We start from the raw sequence: 19,629 nt of genomic DNA, 5'->3' as shown, positions 1-19,629 counted from the left end.
CATGCAATCATTTGGCTGTTCAACATTAACGAGCTGTTACATAAGTCGTGCAAATAGAAGACCCATTATAGTTATGCAACTTTGAATGCACTTTTTCACTGAACAACATTATTATTTAACGAGCACTTATTTAAGACATAGTACAGTTTATCATGCAATCTTCAATGCACTTTTTCCAAGCTAATAATGGAAAGTTTCACATAATTATTTGATAGAGCAAGAAAGAATAAGGATAAGGAAGAGATGTGATGCTTCCCACATTTATCTCCACCAGTCAATTTTAGTATAAAAGCAAGTATCAGATATCATCTTCTAGACTTCAACATCAAGACTGCCTACTCTGCTACTATTTGCCAGCACTATCACACAATATCCTAACAAAGTAAGTTTATTTTTTATATTTTATACATTTTTCCTTTGCTATAATCTAACTTGTAAAGATAGATTTCTCTATTATCTGCTGTTCCGAAGATAGTGTAATTTTGAAGACTTTATAATTGGAAAAGGTTTCAGTTGAGCTTAGTAAGGAAACGTTTTGACAAGATCACCTGTGTGCTCAACAAATGGTAGAGAATAAACCTGCTCACTTGGGAATAGTAATATTATTTTCGTTTTACTCATACATTTTTCCTTTGCTATAATCTAACTTGTAAAGATAGATTTCTCTATTATCTGCTGTTCCAAAGATAGTGTAATTTCGAAGACTTTATAATTGGAAAAGGTTTTAGTTGAGCTTAGTAAGGAAACGTTTTGACAAGATCACCTGTGTGCTCAACAAATGGTAGAGATTAAACCTGCTCACTTGGGAATGGTAATATTATTTTCGTTTTGCTCATACATTTTTCCTTTGCTATAATCTAACTTGTAAAGATAGATTTCTCTATTATCTGCTGTTCCGGAGATAGTGTAATTTTGAAGACTTTATAATTGGAAAAGGTTTTAGTTGAGCTTAGTAAGGAATCGTTTTGACAAGATAACCTGTGTGCTCAACAAAGGGTAGAGAATAAACCTGCTCACTTGGGAATTCATGTATCTCTGCCTTACCATCCCACCTGTATTTACTTAATATTGTTCCTATCCAGTACCCTGCAGTACCCTGCTATTCTAGTTCATGAGTACAGTTCTGCTACATCTTTCTACTAATTTCCTTGTACAATATATGAATATTGTAAACATTTTTAAAAAGTGACAAAAATCAATTCTTAATGCAAAGCTGCATCGTTTACTTAGCTTAGTAACACAGCCGTTCAGAATGCGTATATTTATGAAAGGTCTCATGTCACTGACAGGAGGCTCTACAAAACCAAACCGCTGCTCAGTAAGCAACAGCTGTTATGTTGCGCTTGCTTAGAAGTGTTGTGACTAAAGTGTGGTCCACGTTATAATGGCAGTGAATAAAGATAGAAGAATAAATAGCGATACCGATTCTCTGCATCAATTAATTATATTTCTACACTGTCAAAGACATAATTGTCATCATTGTGGACCTAGAAAAAGATAGTATCACCGGCTTTGTCAAATGATAGACAAGGATAGCATAAATAAAGCTGATGAAATACTGTCATTATAACGTGGACCTCACTATAGTAACCATGCCATGACTAGGTTCTAGGTTATGTTCATGTTCAGCTGCTGCTTACATTATTCACAATCATTATTACTGTCTAATAAAGTATAATATTGTTGTTAATAATTATTTGCATTATAAAACATTGCATTATAAAAAATGTACAGCTTCTGTTGAAAGCCAGGGAGTGAAAAAGGTAAACAGGAGTACTTTACTCTCACAAAATATCATGAGTTTGTTTGTGAGAGTTCCAAAAGAGGGTGCATTGCAGTATCTGAGTTCATTAATGGGATCAATGAAAGACATTTCAATTCATTGAACAATCAATCAGCTGCTGTATCAATGCCCTCCAAACAGGCATATGATAACAAGCGGTTAATCAGTGAAGAAAAATTGAATGATTTAAAAAAAAAACACTTCAATACATCCCTGTTGAATTCAGACCATTCTATAACAATATACAAAATTGGCCAACAAAAAAAGGCAAAAGGCAAGAAGTTTGATTCAACTTTTGTACACTTTGCTAGATTACTTCAATCAGTTCAAATTAAATAGTTTATCAGTATCAATTTGTTTTATTCGTTATTTCTATTGGATTGTACTATTTCACAGTTCTATTTGCTTTATCTTGTATTTTTGATGGTTGATACAGAAAATTGAAAAATCTTTTATTGATTAAGGAGTGTTATGATTCCACAATGTTGCAATGTCTTGATTTCCAATGTACCGGTACTAAAATATCAATAAACTAAAAATATTTCCAATCTTTTATTGAAATTATGTTTTATAATTATATGAGTGATTATTCAACAAAATATGTGTATTATTCCAACAACAAAACACTTCCAGTTGTGATAAAAAGTTGAGCTTTATTTTTGAAAGGGCTCTTATCACACATTAATTTATGAAAGGCCTCATGTCAGTATTTTATATTGTTAATAATTATGTGAGAAATTGATTTGACATTTTGTGAGCAGAATATATGTATGTGAATGTGATTGAAATAATACTTGGAATTGAAAAAACTGGAATTATCAACAATGGATAAATATAAGAGACATTTTTTTAGCTGCTGAAAAATTGACTTTAAGTAACAAGAGGCCTTTCATAAATAAGCGATTCATATACTGTTAGGTAGAATAGGTTGGAAGTAACGTTGGTTATTAGATGTTTAGTAACTTTTTAAAATGTTTATTCAATTGATGGTTGGTAATATTATTTTCGTTTTGCTCATACATTTTTCCTTTGCTATAATCTAACTTGTAAAGATAGATTTCTCTATTATCAGCTGTTCTGAAGATAGTGTAATTTTGAAGACTTTATAATTGGAAAAGGTTTTAGTTGAGCTTAGTAAGGAATCGTTTTGACAAGATCACCTGTGTGCTCAACAAAGGGTAGAGAATAAACCTGCTCACTTGGGAATCCATGTATCTCTGCCTTACCATCCCACCTGTATTTACTTAATATTGTTTCTATTATTTTGTAGGTTCAGCTCCAATCTCAAGTGGGCTACCAACACCAAACTTCATCAGCCAAATTTAATTGAGGTGTGAGTTTGCTCCAGCTTCAAGACAGTAGGCTACTAACACCAAACTTCATCAGCCAAATTTTATTGAGGTGTGAGTTTGCTCCAGCTTCAAGACAGTAGGCTACCAACACCAAACTTCATCAGCCAAATTTTATTGAGGTGTGAGTTTGCTCCAGCTTCAAGACAGTAGGCTACCAACACCAAACTTCATCAGCCAAATTTTATTGAGGTGTGAGTTTGCTCCAGCTTCAAGACAGTAGGCTACCAACACCAAACTTCATCAGCCAAATTTTATTGAGGTGTGAGTTTGCTCCAGCTTCAAGACAGTAGGCTACCAACACCAAACTTCATCAGCCAATTTTATTGAGGTGTGAGTTTGCTCCAGCTTCAAGACAGTAGGCTACCAACACCAAACTTCATCAGCCAAATTTTATTGAGGTGTAAGTTTGCTCCAGCTTCAAGACAGTAGGCTACCAACACCAATCTTCATCAACAAAATTTAATTGAAGTGAGTTTATTCTTCATATTTGCTCTGTATAAAAAGACAAGACGTCTATTATATTCAAAAAAATCACAGAGCATACATATAGCCCTGGAAAGGGAATGGTAAATTCTGCTGGATTTGATCTAAAAAGTCCAGTATCAAGAACAATTGAATCAAAATCATTGTTAACAATTTTTTTAGATCTAGAAGTTAACTGTCCAAAAGATACTTTTGGAAAGATATATGAACGATCAGGGATGGTTAGGAACCACAAAATAATTGATGGTGATTATAGAGGAAATATTGGAGTCATGCAGTACAATTTGGGGGCAGAAGATTTCAAAATTACAAAAGGAGATAGAATTGCACAAATTGTTTCTCATAAGATTATCAATGACATAGAAAATTGTGATGTATTGAGAAAAGAAAGAGGTGATGGTGGATTTGGTTCCACTGATGATGGTAGCAAAAAGAGACAAAAATTATGATGGCATAGGATAATAATTCATCAAACTCAATATGCTGTTTTCAGACAGAGAAAATATAAAAAATAAACTTACTTTGTTAGGATATTGTGTGATAGTGCTGGCAAATAGTAGCAGAGTTGACAGTCTTGATGTTGAAGTAGTCTTGGTGTCAACAGAAGATGATAGTGGCTGTATAGTAGCATTTTTTCTAGATGATTGTGAAAATAAATTATGATGGTATAAGATAATAATTCATCAAACTCAGTAAGATTTTTACAATAAAAAACATATTATTTATAAATTCAAATACCTACTAAAAAACTTATGAGAACATAATTATTTTAAATAATCACATTCCATATTATATTTCATTGTGTTATCAGTTACGGCGTGAAATAATGATTTCAATACTTTCTCTATTTCAACTTATACACATTCAAGGAGTGAACAGCATTGATCTATGGGAGAAGTTTATTCTATACCTTGAAAAAGAAGTTAAAAATGAGAAAAAACTATCAGATATTTTTTATGATATAGAGAAACTGTTCAAATGCATGAAATGTGGTTATCAGGATTCATCTTCAAGTCGGAAAAGTCTTTTGAATGTATTGACTATTGAATCAGCATTAGATCGTTCTGAAGAATTTATTTCAACAGGGCTTTCAATTGGAAAATACAAATTGAAACTTAATAATGGAAAATACTCTCAAGAATTGTGTGATTCAATTGTGAAAATAAATTATGATGGCATAAGATAATAATTCATCAAACTCAGTAAGATTTTTACAAAAAAAAACATATTATTTATAAATTCAAATACCTACTAAAAAACTTATGAGAACATAATTATTTTAAATAATCACATTCTATATTATATTTCATTGTGTTATCAGTTATGGTGTGAAATAATGATTTCAATACTTTCTCTATTCCAACTTATACACATTCAAGGAGTGAACAGCATTGATCTATGGGAGAAGTTTATTCTATACCTTGAAAACGAAGTTAAAAATGAGAAAAAACTATCAAATATTTTTTATGACATGGAGAAACTGTTCAAATGCATGAAATGTGGTTATCAGGATTCATCTTCAAGTCAGAAAAGTCTTTTGAATATATTGACTATTGAATTAGCATTAGATCGTTTTGAAGAATTTATTTCAACAGGGCTTTCAATTAAAAAATACAAATTGAAACTTAATGATGGAAAATACTCTCAAGAATTCTGTGATTCAATTGTGAAAATTGCTGAAAATTTCATATCATCAAATAACTGTAGTACAATAAATGGATCAGATAGTTTTAGTGATGATGATGATGATGTAGAGATGAGTGGGGATGATTCAGATTTTTTAATAAAATTGAGGGTAAAAAGTCTAATAATCAAACATTAACACAGTCATTCATGATTAGGGACCAGACAAAGCAGGAAATACTCACATGTGAGAGTGAAAATATTTCAAAGGGGGGAATTTTGGTGAAAGTTGAAATAACAAATGTTAATGATTTAAAAAATATTGATGAGAGTTCTAGGTGGAGAAAAATCAACAAAAAGGTTATATTCATTGCAAAGAACAAGAATGATGAAAAATTTATAAAAATTAATGATGGATTGAAAATATTTTTGAAAGAGTTATCTAAAAAATCTAATGTTGTGAAAGAATCATGCAAAATTAATGCATTCAATAGCAATATGCAAAATTGATTTGTTCTGTATCTAACAGATAGGAAAAACGTATTCAAACATAATATTATTACATCACTTTTCTTCATTTTTTTTAGATAACAAATGAGAAGCAATGAGCAGCAATATTCATTTATTCAGAGGGGGCAGAAGGAAAAAAGATAGAATAAAAGTTACCACTGGTCAGTTCACAGAATTGGAGAGTGCATTCAATAATGCATTAAAGACTTATTATTACAAAAATTCAATTTCAAAGGAATCTCTTTCCCCACACCAATCAAAGATATAAAAGTTTTTGAAAAGAACAACAAGTCCATATCAATAAACGTTTACTCTCTAGATGAAAATATGTGATTATGAGAAGAGAAAGCATTTTGATTTATTAATATTGCGAGAGAATGGGAAATATCATTATTGTTTAATTAAAAATTTATCAAGACTCATTAGAAGTCAATTGATAAAACGTGAAAATAAAATAACAATTTGTAAAAGATGTTTCTCATACTTTGATGCAAGAGTGAAGAAAAATTTCAAAACCCACCAAAGATTATGTTCAAAGAAAAAAATAACAAAAGTTATAATGCCTAAGAAAAATATTTGTGATAATATTGACCCAATACTTAAATTTAAGAATTATCAGAATAAGTTTAGAGTTCCAATAGTACTATATGCTGATTTTGAATGTTTATTAGTTCCATATTTATCTTGTACCCCATCAAGCAATGAACTAGAACTAATAAGAAGTGAATATGAATCAAACCTGCACTATTGCAATATAGATATTTATTTAGAATAAAAAAATGTGTTGTTATTTAAATATAATATGAAAATGTTATTAAAATCAAAGATACTATTATGCTCTCATTGTATTTTCCATCAATAAATCAATTATTAGAAGGATTATTGTTTTTTTTTTTTCCAATTCAAGATTATATTCATGCTCACAAAGTATGGCAATCATTCAAAATACAAACATTAGGAGAATACAGTGATCTTTATCTAAAACTGAATGTTATTTTGCTATGTGATGTTTTTGAAAACTTTCAAAGAGTTTGTTTGAGTTCATATAATTTAGATTGTGCTCATTACTATACACTACCAGATTCAGTTTTGATGCAATGCTTTCATATACTAAAATTGAATTGGAACTTTTAACAGATTATGAAATGTATTTACTATTTGATGAGCACATTCAGATCTAATATACATATTATAAATACAGTGGAAAGTAACAAAATTTCATTAAGTAATCAATCAATCAATCAATCAATCAATCAATTCATTTATTTCACAAACAAACATAATACAGAATAAAAAAGAAAGATATAAAAAATGTGAAATAAAAGTGGACACCCCTAGGCATAAGCCCGATTGGGGTGTACTACTCCTAATAAACAACTAAAAATACTCAGAGGAGTAGGCTGCTCCGCTCTATAAATAAACTTGGCATAATAAATTATAACTTAAAAGAAAATACATTTTTTTCTGCTACGGTAGCCCATCACATGAAAACAAGGATGAAGTAATTACATTATGAAAAATAAAAGGCATACAGAGATAAAACCAAAAAATAAAAGATTTACAATGCAAAATGCATACTCTAAGAAAGGATATGTTAATTAGATTATTATTCAGGATTTAATAATAATAAATAATGGAATTTCTTATTTAAGAATATCATCTTACAATTTTCAGAAATGATTCACAGTCATTAACACTGAGCAGGTAGTTTTTCAAACATTTCAGAAATGAATGTGAAAGTTCCTGGCAATTTAGATATTGCGACACTAGATTGAACAATCTAGGACCATTAAAATAATATGAATGTTGGAATATCGTTAAATTCGAATGTGGAACCTGAACCATAAACCGTCTAAAGTTATATCTCACATCTCTAATGAGATTTTCATTCAAACTCCTAAGAAAAAAAAGCTTCAATACTTTATAAACATAAAGATTTCTTATTGGAAGTATCTTGAGATGAACAAATATCGGCCATGAATGATCAGTTCTAGGTGTTCTGGTTATAATACGAATGAAGGACTTTTGAAAAATTATGATGGGATAAAGTGTTGAGACATAAGTCTCAGGATGATAAGAGAATTATTTGTAAAATGGAATAAATACTTTGGCCTATGGACATTTTTCATTGAACAAAGATTAAAGTAAAAAAAAAAAATGAACTAAAAATACTGTAAGCATCAATTTTCATAACCATCTTCTTCACTGTTCAGTTTTAATTCATAAAAAAAAGTAATATAGAGGATTCGAAGAGTTTGTTTGAGTTCATATAATTTAGATTGTGCTCATTACTATACACTACCAGGATTCAGTTTTGATGCAATTCTTTCATATACTAAAATCAAATTGGAACTTTTAACAGATTATGAAATGTATTATTACTATTTGATGAGCACATTCAGATCTAATGAACATATTATAAATACAGTGGAAAGTAACAAAATTTCATTAAGTAATCAGGATGATAAGAGAATTATTTGTAAAATGGAATAAATACTTTGGCCTATGGGCATTTTTCATTGAACAAAGATTAAAGTAAAAAAAAAATGAACTAAAAATACCATAAGCATCAATTTTCATAACCATCTTCTTCACTGTTCAGTTTTAATTCATAATATTGTATTCATAGATTCTATTAATTTTTTTTCAGATGCCAGGAAAAATTTTGAACATCCTTGTATAACATATTACTAGTAAAAGTATACACATTACTTATGATTTGAAATCCAAAAAATGGTAGTTTCAAGTTCATTTGGTAGGACTATAGTAGATATGGATATAGAAGAGGTAGAAGAGAATATAGAATGTAGCATTTCATTGATAATAAATGATGATATTCATTATAAATTAAAAATCAATTTTAATGAACTAGAAGTAATAAGAAGTGAATATGAATCAAACCTGCACTATTGCAATATAGATATTCATTCAGAATGAATAAATGTGTTGTTATTCAAATATTATATGAAAATGTTATTAAAATCAAAGATAATATTATGCTCTCATTGTATTTGTCATCAATAAATCTATTATTAGCAGGATTATTGTTTTTTTCCAATACATATTCCTCTCTATCCTCTTACATCACTTATTGATAATTGAAAAAAAAATAGTTCTTTAATTGAAATGGGGAGGGACTTTGAAGAATTTTTTTTTTCCAAAAGAATCATCTATGATGCAAAAGCATGTATTGCTACTCCTGGTATAATGTGTGTGCTCACAAGGTCACTCATAATAGCCTAATGTTTGTTAGCATAGATAATTTTTTATCATAATCTAATTGGACTCAACTCTTTGGATTATAAGGAAAGCTCAAAAATGGTTATAATTAGCAATTTTATCAGTTCAAAGTAGATATCCACTGTGGTGTAATGGGTAGCAGTCTTATCTGTTATACTCAAGGTCCCAGGTTCGAGACTTAGAGCTGTACTCTTAGGAAAGGTATAAGGTAAGGCAAGTATCATCAAACCTGAAAGATCTACTACACCACAGAGGATATATATATTTTTTTGTTTGTATGATGTCACTGAGCATTCAAGAATAAAATACACATACTAGAAATTGATGATCCTCTTTGATATTTTTTGTTTCACAATATACATCTGCTGATTTTTGCAATCATTTTTTCTGTGTGAACAGTTAGCAATAGACTAATGTGTATGACAAGAGTCCTCTTCTATATAATCTACTCTATTCTAGAGTGGTGGTGAGGTAGATGAAAAAGTAACACATCTAATCAAGATAAGTGATTATTTATTGATATGTAAAGATGCAAATCAGGTGATTTGGACCAGAGTTTTGCAACTGCAGATGAGATTAGTCGGTTTTGTGTTGACTAGCTCAGGTCATGATGATTGCTTTTCTGATGAGATGATTGAATTCTCAGCAACTCTTCAGAGAATTCCACTTCTTGGGGAGCATTTTGAATGGATTATTATATGAATTATTATGAATGGATAATTATTCAAATAAGTCGTCTTTTATGGTTTATTATTGTGATAATTGTACTATTGAAAACTAATTATCAAGGAGTTTTATTTTTATGTATTATAATATTGTTTTTATAGTTTAATTCGTGCATCATGTGAATCATTTCAAGATTCATTTGATTTGATTATGTGTTATTATATTGTTGATATTGATATGTGAGCTGACGTTGTTGTAACATTTTGCCAATGTTCTAACTATATAATTTAATGAATATTGTTACAATTATGAGTGATGAGAATTATGCAAATTAGCCTGAGAAGTTAGCCTGTTATAAAAATGGATTTTGCTGTTCTGCTTTTCTGTGTTGTGTTGTGTTGACTCTGTAAGTGTGTGCGTAGATCCTAAGAATAACATCAATTTTCCTGGAGCAACAGCTTAGTTCATGAGCCTTGCTTTTTGCGTTGTGTAGTGTCGACTCTATAGGTGTGTGTGTAGAAGTTGTGGGAAGATCAACATTTTTCCTAGAATATAAGTCTGGTTCACAACCTTATAAGGCAAGGAATTTATAGCTGCCTAGGAAAAATAGCTGTCACTTGGTGGGAGAATGTATCTTAAATTGTAGTTGTAACGTCCCTTTCTATTGGTGGAAATTTTTCTAGAGAATAGTAACTGCCAATCACAGTTGGTGTTGGTTAGGTCTATTTAGTATGGACGACCTCACAGCTGTCCACCTCAAGACGAGAGAAGCGAAGTGGACTCACTCAGCGTCTGTCGACTGTCATTAGCAGTACTAAATGTAGTCTGTTCAGAACTTTGTATTAATCATGGCTTCCATGCCAGCTTTAGGCTTTTTTTAGTATTTGGCTCTGGAACCTTTTGTTCCAGCAGCATTTTTAGTCTTTTTGCCTCTGTAGTCGCTTTAATTAAGAAGAGAGAGAGAGAGTATCAAATTGTCACCTCACAATGGAGATTTTTCTCCTATAACCGCTACTAAAGGTACGTAATGGATTTATAATATTATTAAGGAAAATATCCTCAAAGAAAGCTTCCATCAAAGTATTTATTGTAATGTAAGAAAATTAATGATATATGTTTTGTAGAAATTTAGAATACCTATTAGTAGGAATTAAGATATTTGTTTGATTTAAACTATTTTTGAAGAGGAAGCTATTAACCTAAATTTCAATTACTGTTGGTTAAATCCTAACCAACTGATGTTTACAGTATATTATTATGAGCTCTATCAGTATTTTTTGGTTATAAATTTTTTTTGTCTTTTGATGCGTAGGAAAAGCTTTCATGATTATTTAGGAAACACCTATCATGTAATTTATTCTTTTAAATTACACCATAAATGTGATTTATGTAAGAGAACTGACTAAACTAACAATACTCGAAATACCTTATTATGAAGTAATTCAATCAACGTGTGAATTATGTAGGCCTATTATGGAATACTATGTACTCATCGCTTTGTGTATAGGGCATAACCCTGATTACTAATAAATTCTATTCTATTAAATCAAGATATTGAAGTAGGTAAAGCCTATTTCCGTTTTAAAGTAATAATCTTGATTTGAGTTTATATAACCTAAAATAGGCTGATTTTATTATATAACTGATGTTAAGTTAATTTGTATTATCCTAGTTTATTTTTTTCATTCTAACAGCGGTGTAAGTACGGGAACATCAAGTATGGGATCAACGTACGAATCTATCATTTCATGGGTTCATGAACATGTGTCTTTAAGCCGCTGAGACGCCTCTGAATCGATGGCCGTCCTAGAAGCTTGGGGTATGCTGTCTCCTGTCCATCTGGACGTGTAGAGCTCGATCACCGAGCCTAGATTCAAGTTGAAGAAACAGCTATGAGGTAACAACTTTTTTCCAAATTAAACGAACGTCCCAGGAACTCCGGATGTGACAAAATGGGTTTTAGTGACGACAGACTTTCAATCAATTAAGACGTGCGGAATTAGACTTTTGTCAAATCATAATTTTGAGATATTATTGGGGATAGATAGATTATTAATTTTATTAATTTGGTTTGAGTAATAGATTTTCGGTTGTATCTTTACATTGAAAAGTGAGGCCATATTTTCTCTGTAAGGATCCAGCTGGGAATTTCAGTTTTCTTTAAATTTATAAATAATTATAATCTTCTAAACTACTAAAAGTTGAATGAGTATATGAATCTTTAAAGGTCCCTTATTGATTAAATTAATGTTTTAAAATTATTCTCATCTTAAAGTTGTAAAGGATCAAATGAAGTTTCAAGGACCCTAACCTTTTCTAAATTTGTTTTGATGACATATATTTTTTGAATAGTTTTTTCCAAGGTAGTATTCCATGATGTGATACTTGAGGAATGTTTGTCTTTGCAGCTTTCATGATATAGAGATACAGAATAGTTATTATTGGGGATCATTAATATTTGATAATGTTTTGATAGTGTTTTACAGTTTCCAAGTGTGTTCTAAATTTAATGTTCTAAGAATTTTATGAATTTTATGTGGATCTTTTCTTAAAATATTAATTGTCATTTATGATTAACTTCTGAGACATATCTATGATAATTTTCAATAATTGCTCTTTTGAAATTAGAGTCCTTTAAGCTTCTTATGATTCAATCTAAAACGTTTTCAAATGTAGAGCATACAGAGTAGGTTATTACCGATTTATCTAGATATCAGAAATAACTTTTTAAATTTAGTAATTTTACTTTCGGTTTTCATGATGTAACTTCTTTTGTTTTACTAATTGTTGAATTTAACTGTAAGAGGTGACAATATAGTTGATACCTTCTCTCTATTTCGTTGTCTCTCTTGTCATTTCTGGTTTCCCGTTCTCTAGCACTAGGTATGTTTATCAAGCATCCCTTTTATTAAGTTATATTGTGCGTGCTTCTGAATTCTAAATTCAAAATTAACTTTCTAAATTCTAAGCACGGCACACCTGCTGAAAGTTTTCACGCAAACTATGGAGAGTATCAAGGATAATATCAACAAGAGGGCAATGCGTCATTGCCCACCAGAACTTGCAATGAAATTCACTGTCACGTTCGATGACACTTGCATACTGCTAAAATCTTTCTTCAAGTTGGATAAGGGTAGAATGGTTGCTATTGTTAATCTTGAGAAGGTACCCAACTGGAGGGATAAGGATGTGAAGATTGTGTTGAGTGTTCTCAATCAAGACCAATACTACAAGTGTGATTTTATATGCGGACAACAATCTAAATGTCTACTGGGACTGGGCCAAAAGGAGATCAAATTTGCAGGATTTATAAAAATTGAGAGTACAGGACATGTGAAACGATTCAGGCTGGAGGATGGAACATCTGGTGATTCAGCTTTTGAGATTAGCATCTACAAGGCTATACGCAGACCTATGCCACTGCCATCTACTACATCAGTTGAGCATTATGTCACCAACAATGATTATAGCCGAGGAGAAAGACTTCTTCAGCTGTATATTCTGTTCAATACTGAAGATTAATTATATGTTTGTCAATAAATACTATGTGTAATGAGCCATTTGTTATTATTGACTATCCTACTTCCTCATTTTCAGTCACTTTTCAGTCACTGTTCAGTCACTGTTCACTTACAGCTCATTTAGGTAAGAAATCACCTTACTTTACTTTCAACGAAGTACTGGTGAAATTATAGTTCAACCGATTTGATAGTACTCCTGAGTTGATTCATCAACTGAGTTGATCCAAGCTTCTTCCTATTTGTTGGTTCAAGTGAATTGATAGTTCAACCGATTTGATAGTACTCCTGAGTTGGAGGCAACAAGTTCATCAGATCATGATGTTGGCGGAAGTCATGATTAACCAACTTCCTGCATAAAGATAAGTTTATCAGAGTAGGATGATTGTATTGAATGACTAACAGTATAGGATGTAATTTATGCTTTATCTCACACCTTGTGCTTACTCTAGAAGTTGAAGGTTGTATGGAATAAAATGTGCAACAATTGTGGTATTACTTGATGTTTATTTACAGTGTATGCATGAAAATATATATATATATATATATATATATATATATATATATATATATATTATATATATATATATAGTGCACAAAGATAATATTTCAGTCCAATATATCAAGAACTATCCAGTGATACAAATTTCCTAGTTGATTGCTTATTTCACAAAATCCTCTGCTGAACATGAATTTCAAGATGACTGCTCCCTTGCATAGATCGGTGCAGCAGCTTGATACTTCAGCGTCGTGGAAGATGTATGTCAATGTCTTCAAGAAGTTTTGAGCTGTTCCAAACGGTTCAGGCAGGTCCTTATCTCCAAAGTTTAGGAATGGTTGTATGATCCATTGGTTGCTGGTTACTAGTAGACAGTCTCCACACTCACACATGTCTGCTTGCTCCACTGCAGGCTGATGTTGGTACTGGGTCTGGCACAGTGTTAGGAGTTATAGTAGCAGCAGTACTAGTTGGAGTAGTACTAGAGGCAGTTGTAGTGCTAGCAGGAGTTGTAGTACTAGCTTGAGTAGTTGTGATGCTAGCAGCAAGAGTTGTTGTAGCAGTTGCAGTACTCACTGGAGTAGTAATAACAATGGATGCTTGTTCTTCACAGTACGGTGCACAGACCTCGACTGACCTTACAACAACCACTTCCAGAAAGTCCAATGATGTGAATGTAGGGTGAAGACAGGTGTGCAGATTGTATACGCAGTGGACTCGTTTGCAGAGAGATCCCACCACAGCTCGTTCCCCAGCCATATTCATGTACCAGTCTCTGATATCGATGTACATTTGATCGATTGCTGACTGATTACCACGTAGAGCAGGAATCCCTGATGTTAGCAGGCACTGTTGCATATGATGGATGTTTGATGTATCCAGTCTGTATTCCCTTGAAGTGAGAAATTCCTGTGTCCTGTACTTTGGATCCAATGCACTAGCACTGAGTACTAGCACAAGGTAGAGCGCTGCTTGGTACATGCTTGTAGCCATCATGATTGAAGAATGATGATTGATAGCTGAAACATGAAAACTTTCATGTTGAATCATATTTCAACAAAAGATATCCATCGTGGTGTAATGGTTTACAAACAATTACACCTACACTCTACCTACCTACCTACCTACATTCCTTAATCAAACATCTTACATCCCCATATATACAAAGAAGATTCGAACCCAAGTCCTTATGAATAATTCAAACCTGAGTCCTCTAGAATGGAGAACAGAAGTGCTAACCACTACACCACAGTGGATATCTATTCACTTGTTGTTTATTATGTATACTTTAACAACTATATCCAAGCTCATTGCAGCTTCTAGTGAGCTGTAAGTGAACAATGACTGAACAGTGACTGAACAGTGACTGAACAGTGACTGATCAGTAATTGAACTGACTGACTGACCACTGAGTGGACGACCCCCAACCATGCTCCTGCATGACCAACTTGAGCTAGAAAGATAGGTCCCCCATTGATGCCCCTAATGCTGGTGGGCTAGGCCATTATTCTCATTTAGGATAATGATGAGGAGACATCTTACTTAAAGTCTCCCACACAAAATATTCATCAAAAATGGGTCTTTTAAAATTCTAAATAATATTTATTATGTCTCAAACTGAATGATCATCATCATGTGTGAGGAGACATCTTAAAGTCCTCCACACAAAGTATTCATCAAAATGAGTCTTTTAAAATTCTAAATAATATTTATTCTGTCTCAAACTGAATGATCATCATCATGTGTGAGGAGACATCTTAAAGTCCTCCACACAAAGTATTCATCAAAATGAGTCTTTTAAAATTCTAAATAATATGTATTCTGTCTCAAACTGAATGATCATCATGATGTGTGAGGAGACATCTTAAAGTCCTCCACACAAAGTATTCATCAAAATGAGTCTTTTAAAATTCTAAATAATATTTATTCTGTCTCAAACTGAATGATCATCATGATGTGTGAGGAGACATCCTAAAGTCCCCCACACAAAATATTCATCAAAATGGATCTTTTAAAATAATAACCAACAATAATAATAAACAATATAGATTGTACTTACTTTGCTATTCACTAAAAACTGCACTGCACTGTCATTTCACAGTAACATCGACTGTATGGAAAAGTCAGAATAACCATTTGATCATTGTTGCAGAGGTAAATTGAAGCATGTGGGAAAATCAAAGTCATTGAATCAAGAAAGTTCTCCAAAGATTTGGATGGTTCACAATTTTCTTTTCTATACTCAAACAGTAACTCCACAGTCCACCTGGTGCTCATGATAAAGATACAGAAACATGAAGATTCAGAGTTATCTGCTGGCTCCATTGCAAATGGGTGGTACTATTGATGAATGAATATCTGTTTCAATGTTACTGGTATCCAACACTGGAATTAATGTATCTACATAAAATGGTTTCATTGTTCTTGAAACTGGTCAAATCCAGCAGAAATTGCTGTTTTCAATGATTGCATGCTATTCTTGATACATACTTACTTTCAAACGGTACAAGGTTCATTCTTGTTGTTCATTCAAGTGAGTTGAACCTACTTTCAAAAAATGCAAGCTTCTTTCTATTTGCTGGTTCAAGTGAATTGATAGTTCAACCGATTTGATAGTACTCCTGAGTTGATCCATCAACTGAGTTGATCCAAGCTTCTTTCTATTTGTTGGTTCAAGTGAATTGATAGTTCAACTGATTTGATAGTACTCCTGAGTTGATGCATCAACTGAGTTGATAGTTCAATCGATTTGATAGTACTCCTGATTTGATCCATCAACTGAGTTGATCCAAGCTTCTTTCTATTTGTTGGTTCAAGTGAATTGATAGTTCAATCGATTTGATAGTACTCCTGAGTTGATGCATCAACTGAGTTGATAGTTCAACCGATTTGATAGTACTCCTGATTTGAACCATCAACTGAGTTGATCCAAGCTTCTTTCTATTTGTTGGTTCAAGTGAATTGATGTTCTAGAACCTACCTTGAAGTACTGGTGGAATGATAGATCAACTGATTTGAAAGTACTCCTGAGTTGATCCATCAACTGAGTTGATAGTTCAACCGATTTGATAGTGCTCCTGAGTTGATCCATCAACTGAGTTGATCCATCAACTGAGTTGATGTTCTTCAGCCATCTTTTTTATACTACTTTCGCTCCCGAGTACAAAAGCATAAAAAGTGTAGGCCTATTATCAAAGAAGAAATTATAATAACATTCATACAGAAATGTTCTATCTGATCGCAGTAAATTGAGATTAATTCCCAGAGGAATGCAAACATTTCCCTCACAACGGCCCAGTTGCACAAGATCCAGTCAAATTTTAATCCTGATTAACTCCACGTGAACCAAATCAGAAAAGACCATTTCAAAAAGATGGATCTACTGGAATCAATCAGGATTGAGAATAACTCGGCTTTTTTGCCACCGGCACTGACTAGCCTACCTGATTGAATGATTACAAAAGTTCAACAGCTGAGTCATAATTTTGACACAGTCCCACACATATGAACTCGCTCACTCACTTCCATCACCAACAGATGACGAAATAATTATTATCAGCTGTTTTTCCAAGGATGAATAATGATATATCCTTTAATATTAAATTAATCCTTTGGTGAAAATATATAATATTATCCTTTTAATGTCCTTCAGAGTGTTTTCCCAGGGATAAGACCTAGTGCAATCGAATCTTTATATTATAAACCTACTATGGTCTGAGTTCCGTGAGAATCGCTAGAGCCGTTTTCGAGACCTGGTGAAATACAAACATCTAAACATCCAAACATATAAACAGAAGTTGCATAGTATAGGATAAGTCAACACAGATGTTCATTTATCTTGAATTTTCACCAGGAGATGGGATTAAGTCCTGAAATTTATAGTGCTTCCAATTGATTTTATAATAATTCCAAATCACTTTCTCAAGGACAATAAGATCTGCGGGAAAATTAAACTGGATATAAAAAACTGGACATAAAGTAATTTCTTCTTCCATTTAGATATATGACTCGAGATTTCTGTACAAGCATTTTTTTTTCATTAATTTTCATTTTTCAGTGGACTCGCTTACCTTTATTTTGAGTACCTATTCCTCTGTTTTCTTCTTTCCCCCCATTTCTCCCTTCCTTTTTCCCTCATTACTTCTCTTCTCTTCTTTGCCTGCCTATTACATGGGGAACCATAGTTGGCTAGGTATCTTCCTCTCTTTTATTTTCTCTTCTCCAACACACCCAAACACTAAGCCCATGGTTTTTTATATTTGTAACATTTTATTGTGTTTTATTTGTTTCGTGAATCTTTGTGATTTTGTTTTTTCTTATTTTGTGTGTTTTTAATAAATTGAATTTGAATTGAATTGGTTTGATTCAATTGGTTTCTTGATATAGCCCAGTCAATGAAGGTCCAAAAAAGCAGTTTTGATCCGAAAATTGAATAAAATCTGAATTTCCCTACCATTGATAGAACCCTCCCAGAGGGTCATTCTCCCAAAAGTCCCAAGAAATCCCCTTGGAGCTTTCCGTCCCAGCATCCTAAAACATGAAAAATGCAGGTAAACACAGAAATCAATTATCTCTGTAACCATTGATCGGAAACAGTTACATTATATGTCTTTCGATTCGTTACATTATGGACTACAATATTAGTTATATTCATTTTTACAATAAAATTAGCAGTTTTCTTGATAAAATAATATATATGTAAAAATTTAGGGGGTTTGTGATTTGATTTTTTTGTTTTCTTCGATTAACTTCGAAACAAGTAGTTTTAAAGGAAAATGAGCCAGATAATTAATGTAGCCACTGTCATTGCAAATCCATTGATGTATATTGTTATGTATTTGCGATTCGATTTGATGACGTGGAAGGGGAAGCAGTCGAAGCGGAACGGCGCAGCTGACTCTCTTAGCCATAGTAAACAGCACACTGGAAATCAATTATCTCTGTAACCATTAATCGGAGGAAATCTATCATATGTCATTTGATTCGTTACATTATGGACTAGAATATTAGTCTTATTCATTTCCTCAATAAATCGAACAGTTTCCTTGATAAAATAATAGATATGTAAAAATTTAGGAGTTTTTCAATTTGATTTTTGTTTTCTCCGATTAACTTCGAAGCAAATAATCTGAAGAAAATTTGACAAATAATTAATGTAGCCACATTCATTGTGAATCCATTGATGTATATTGTTATTTATTTGCGATTCGATTCGACGCTGTGGAAGGGGAAACAGTCGACGCGGTATGGCGTGGATGACTCTCTCCACCATAGTAAACAGTAAAATACAGAAGGCCTACTGCTTTCTAAGTTCTTTCTAAGCATCTTATTCACACTATGGCGCTCGAAACAATCAATTTTGTCTATTGTTTTGACATGTGATGGAACTGATTTTTCACATTTTAATTCTCTAAATTCTCTAAAATCATTTTGTTGTTATACTGGGTGCGGCAGGAAGGGTGGATGTTTTTAGAACAGATAGTATTCTGATTTGGGTAGTCGGATTGGGCCAGCTGAAGTGAACATGTGTTCGGTAGATCATACCATTTTTTCTAGTCATTGTTTAATCGGCATCATGGATTCGTGGAATGTGCAACATCGTGTGTTTACTTATGACAGTTTTGTGCGTAATGATGAGAGTATCATTACAGTTCAGCGCGAGTTTCGTCGTCATTTCAATCTTGCAAGAAATGAAAACGTACCCACTCGTAACACCATTTTACGTTGGGTAAAATCATTTCGTTCAGTAGGAACAGTAATGAATGAACGACCACCAGGGGCTCATCGCACTGTACGCACTCCACAAAATGTGGAAAGAGTTCGGCATCCATACTCTGTAGTCCTAATCGATCTGCTAGGAGACATTCTTCTGGACTGAACATCAGTGATCGGTCAGTAAGGCGTATTTTACATAAAGATCTAGGATTTCATCCCTACAAAATGGCCATGGTTCAA

General features: G+C 32.5%; 2 protein-coding genes across 2 annotated transcripts in view; both read right to left on the bottom strand.

Moving 5' to 3' along the window:
* LOC111054874 (activating signal cointegrator 1 complex subunit 2 homolog) overlaps window positions 1–19,629 on the bottom strand; it is a 146,846-nt gene that overhangs the window by 105,229 nt on the left and 21,988 nt on the right. The window lies entirely within an intron of this gene.
* Window positions 13,763–15,909, bottom strand: LOC120354195 (integumentary mucin C.1-like). The gene is made up of 2 exons (XM_039440780.1): window positions 15,734–15,909; window positions 13,763–14,693 (listed from the first exon to the last, which is right to left on the bottom strand). The coding sequence occupies exon 2, from the start codon at window positions 14,668–14,670 to the stop codon at window positions 14,059–14,061; it is 612 nt and encodes a 203-aa protein (XP_039296714.1). The 5' UTR covers window positions 14,671–14,693; window positions 15,734–15,909; the 3' UTR covers window positions 13,763–14,058.

The sequence above is a fragment of the Nilaparvata lugens genome, chromosome 14 (assembly GCF_014356525.2).
Source record: "Nilaparvata lugens isolate BPH chromosome 14, ASM1435652v1, whole genome shotgun sequence".
Taxonomy (NCBI): domain Eukaryota; kingdom Metazoa; phylum Arthropoda; class Insecta; order Hemiptera; family Delphacidae; genus Nilaparvata; species Nilaparvata lugens.
The sequence above is the reverse complement of the archived record's forward strand: the minus strand, read 5'-3'. Positions and strand labels throughout refer to the sequence as shown.

What these genes read in the sequence shown, in the direction of transcription:
- LOC120354195 (XM_039440780.1), bottom strand. Translation starts at nt 14,670, where the DNA reads ATGATGGCTACAAGCATGTACCAAGCAGCGCTCTACCTTGTGCTAGTA.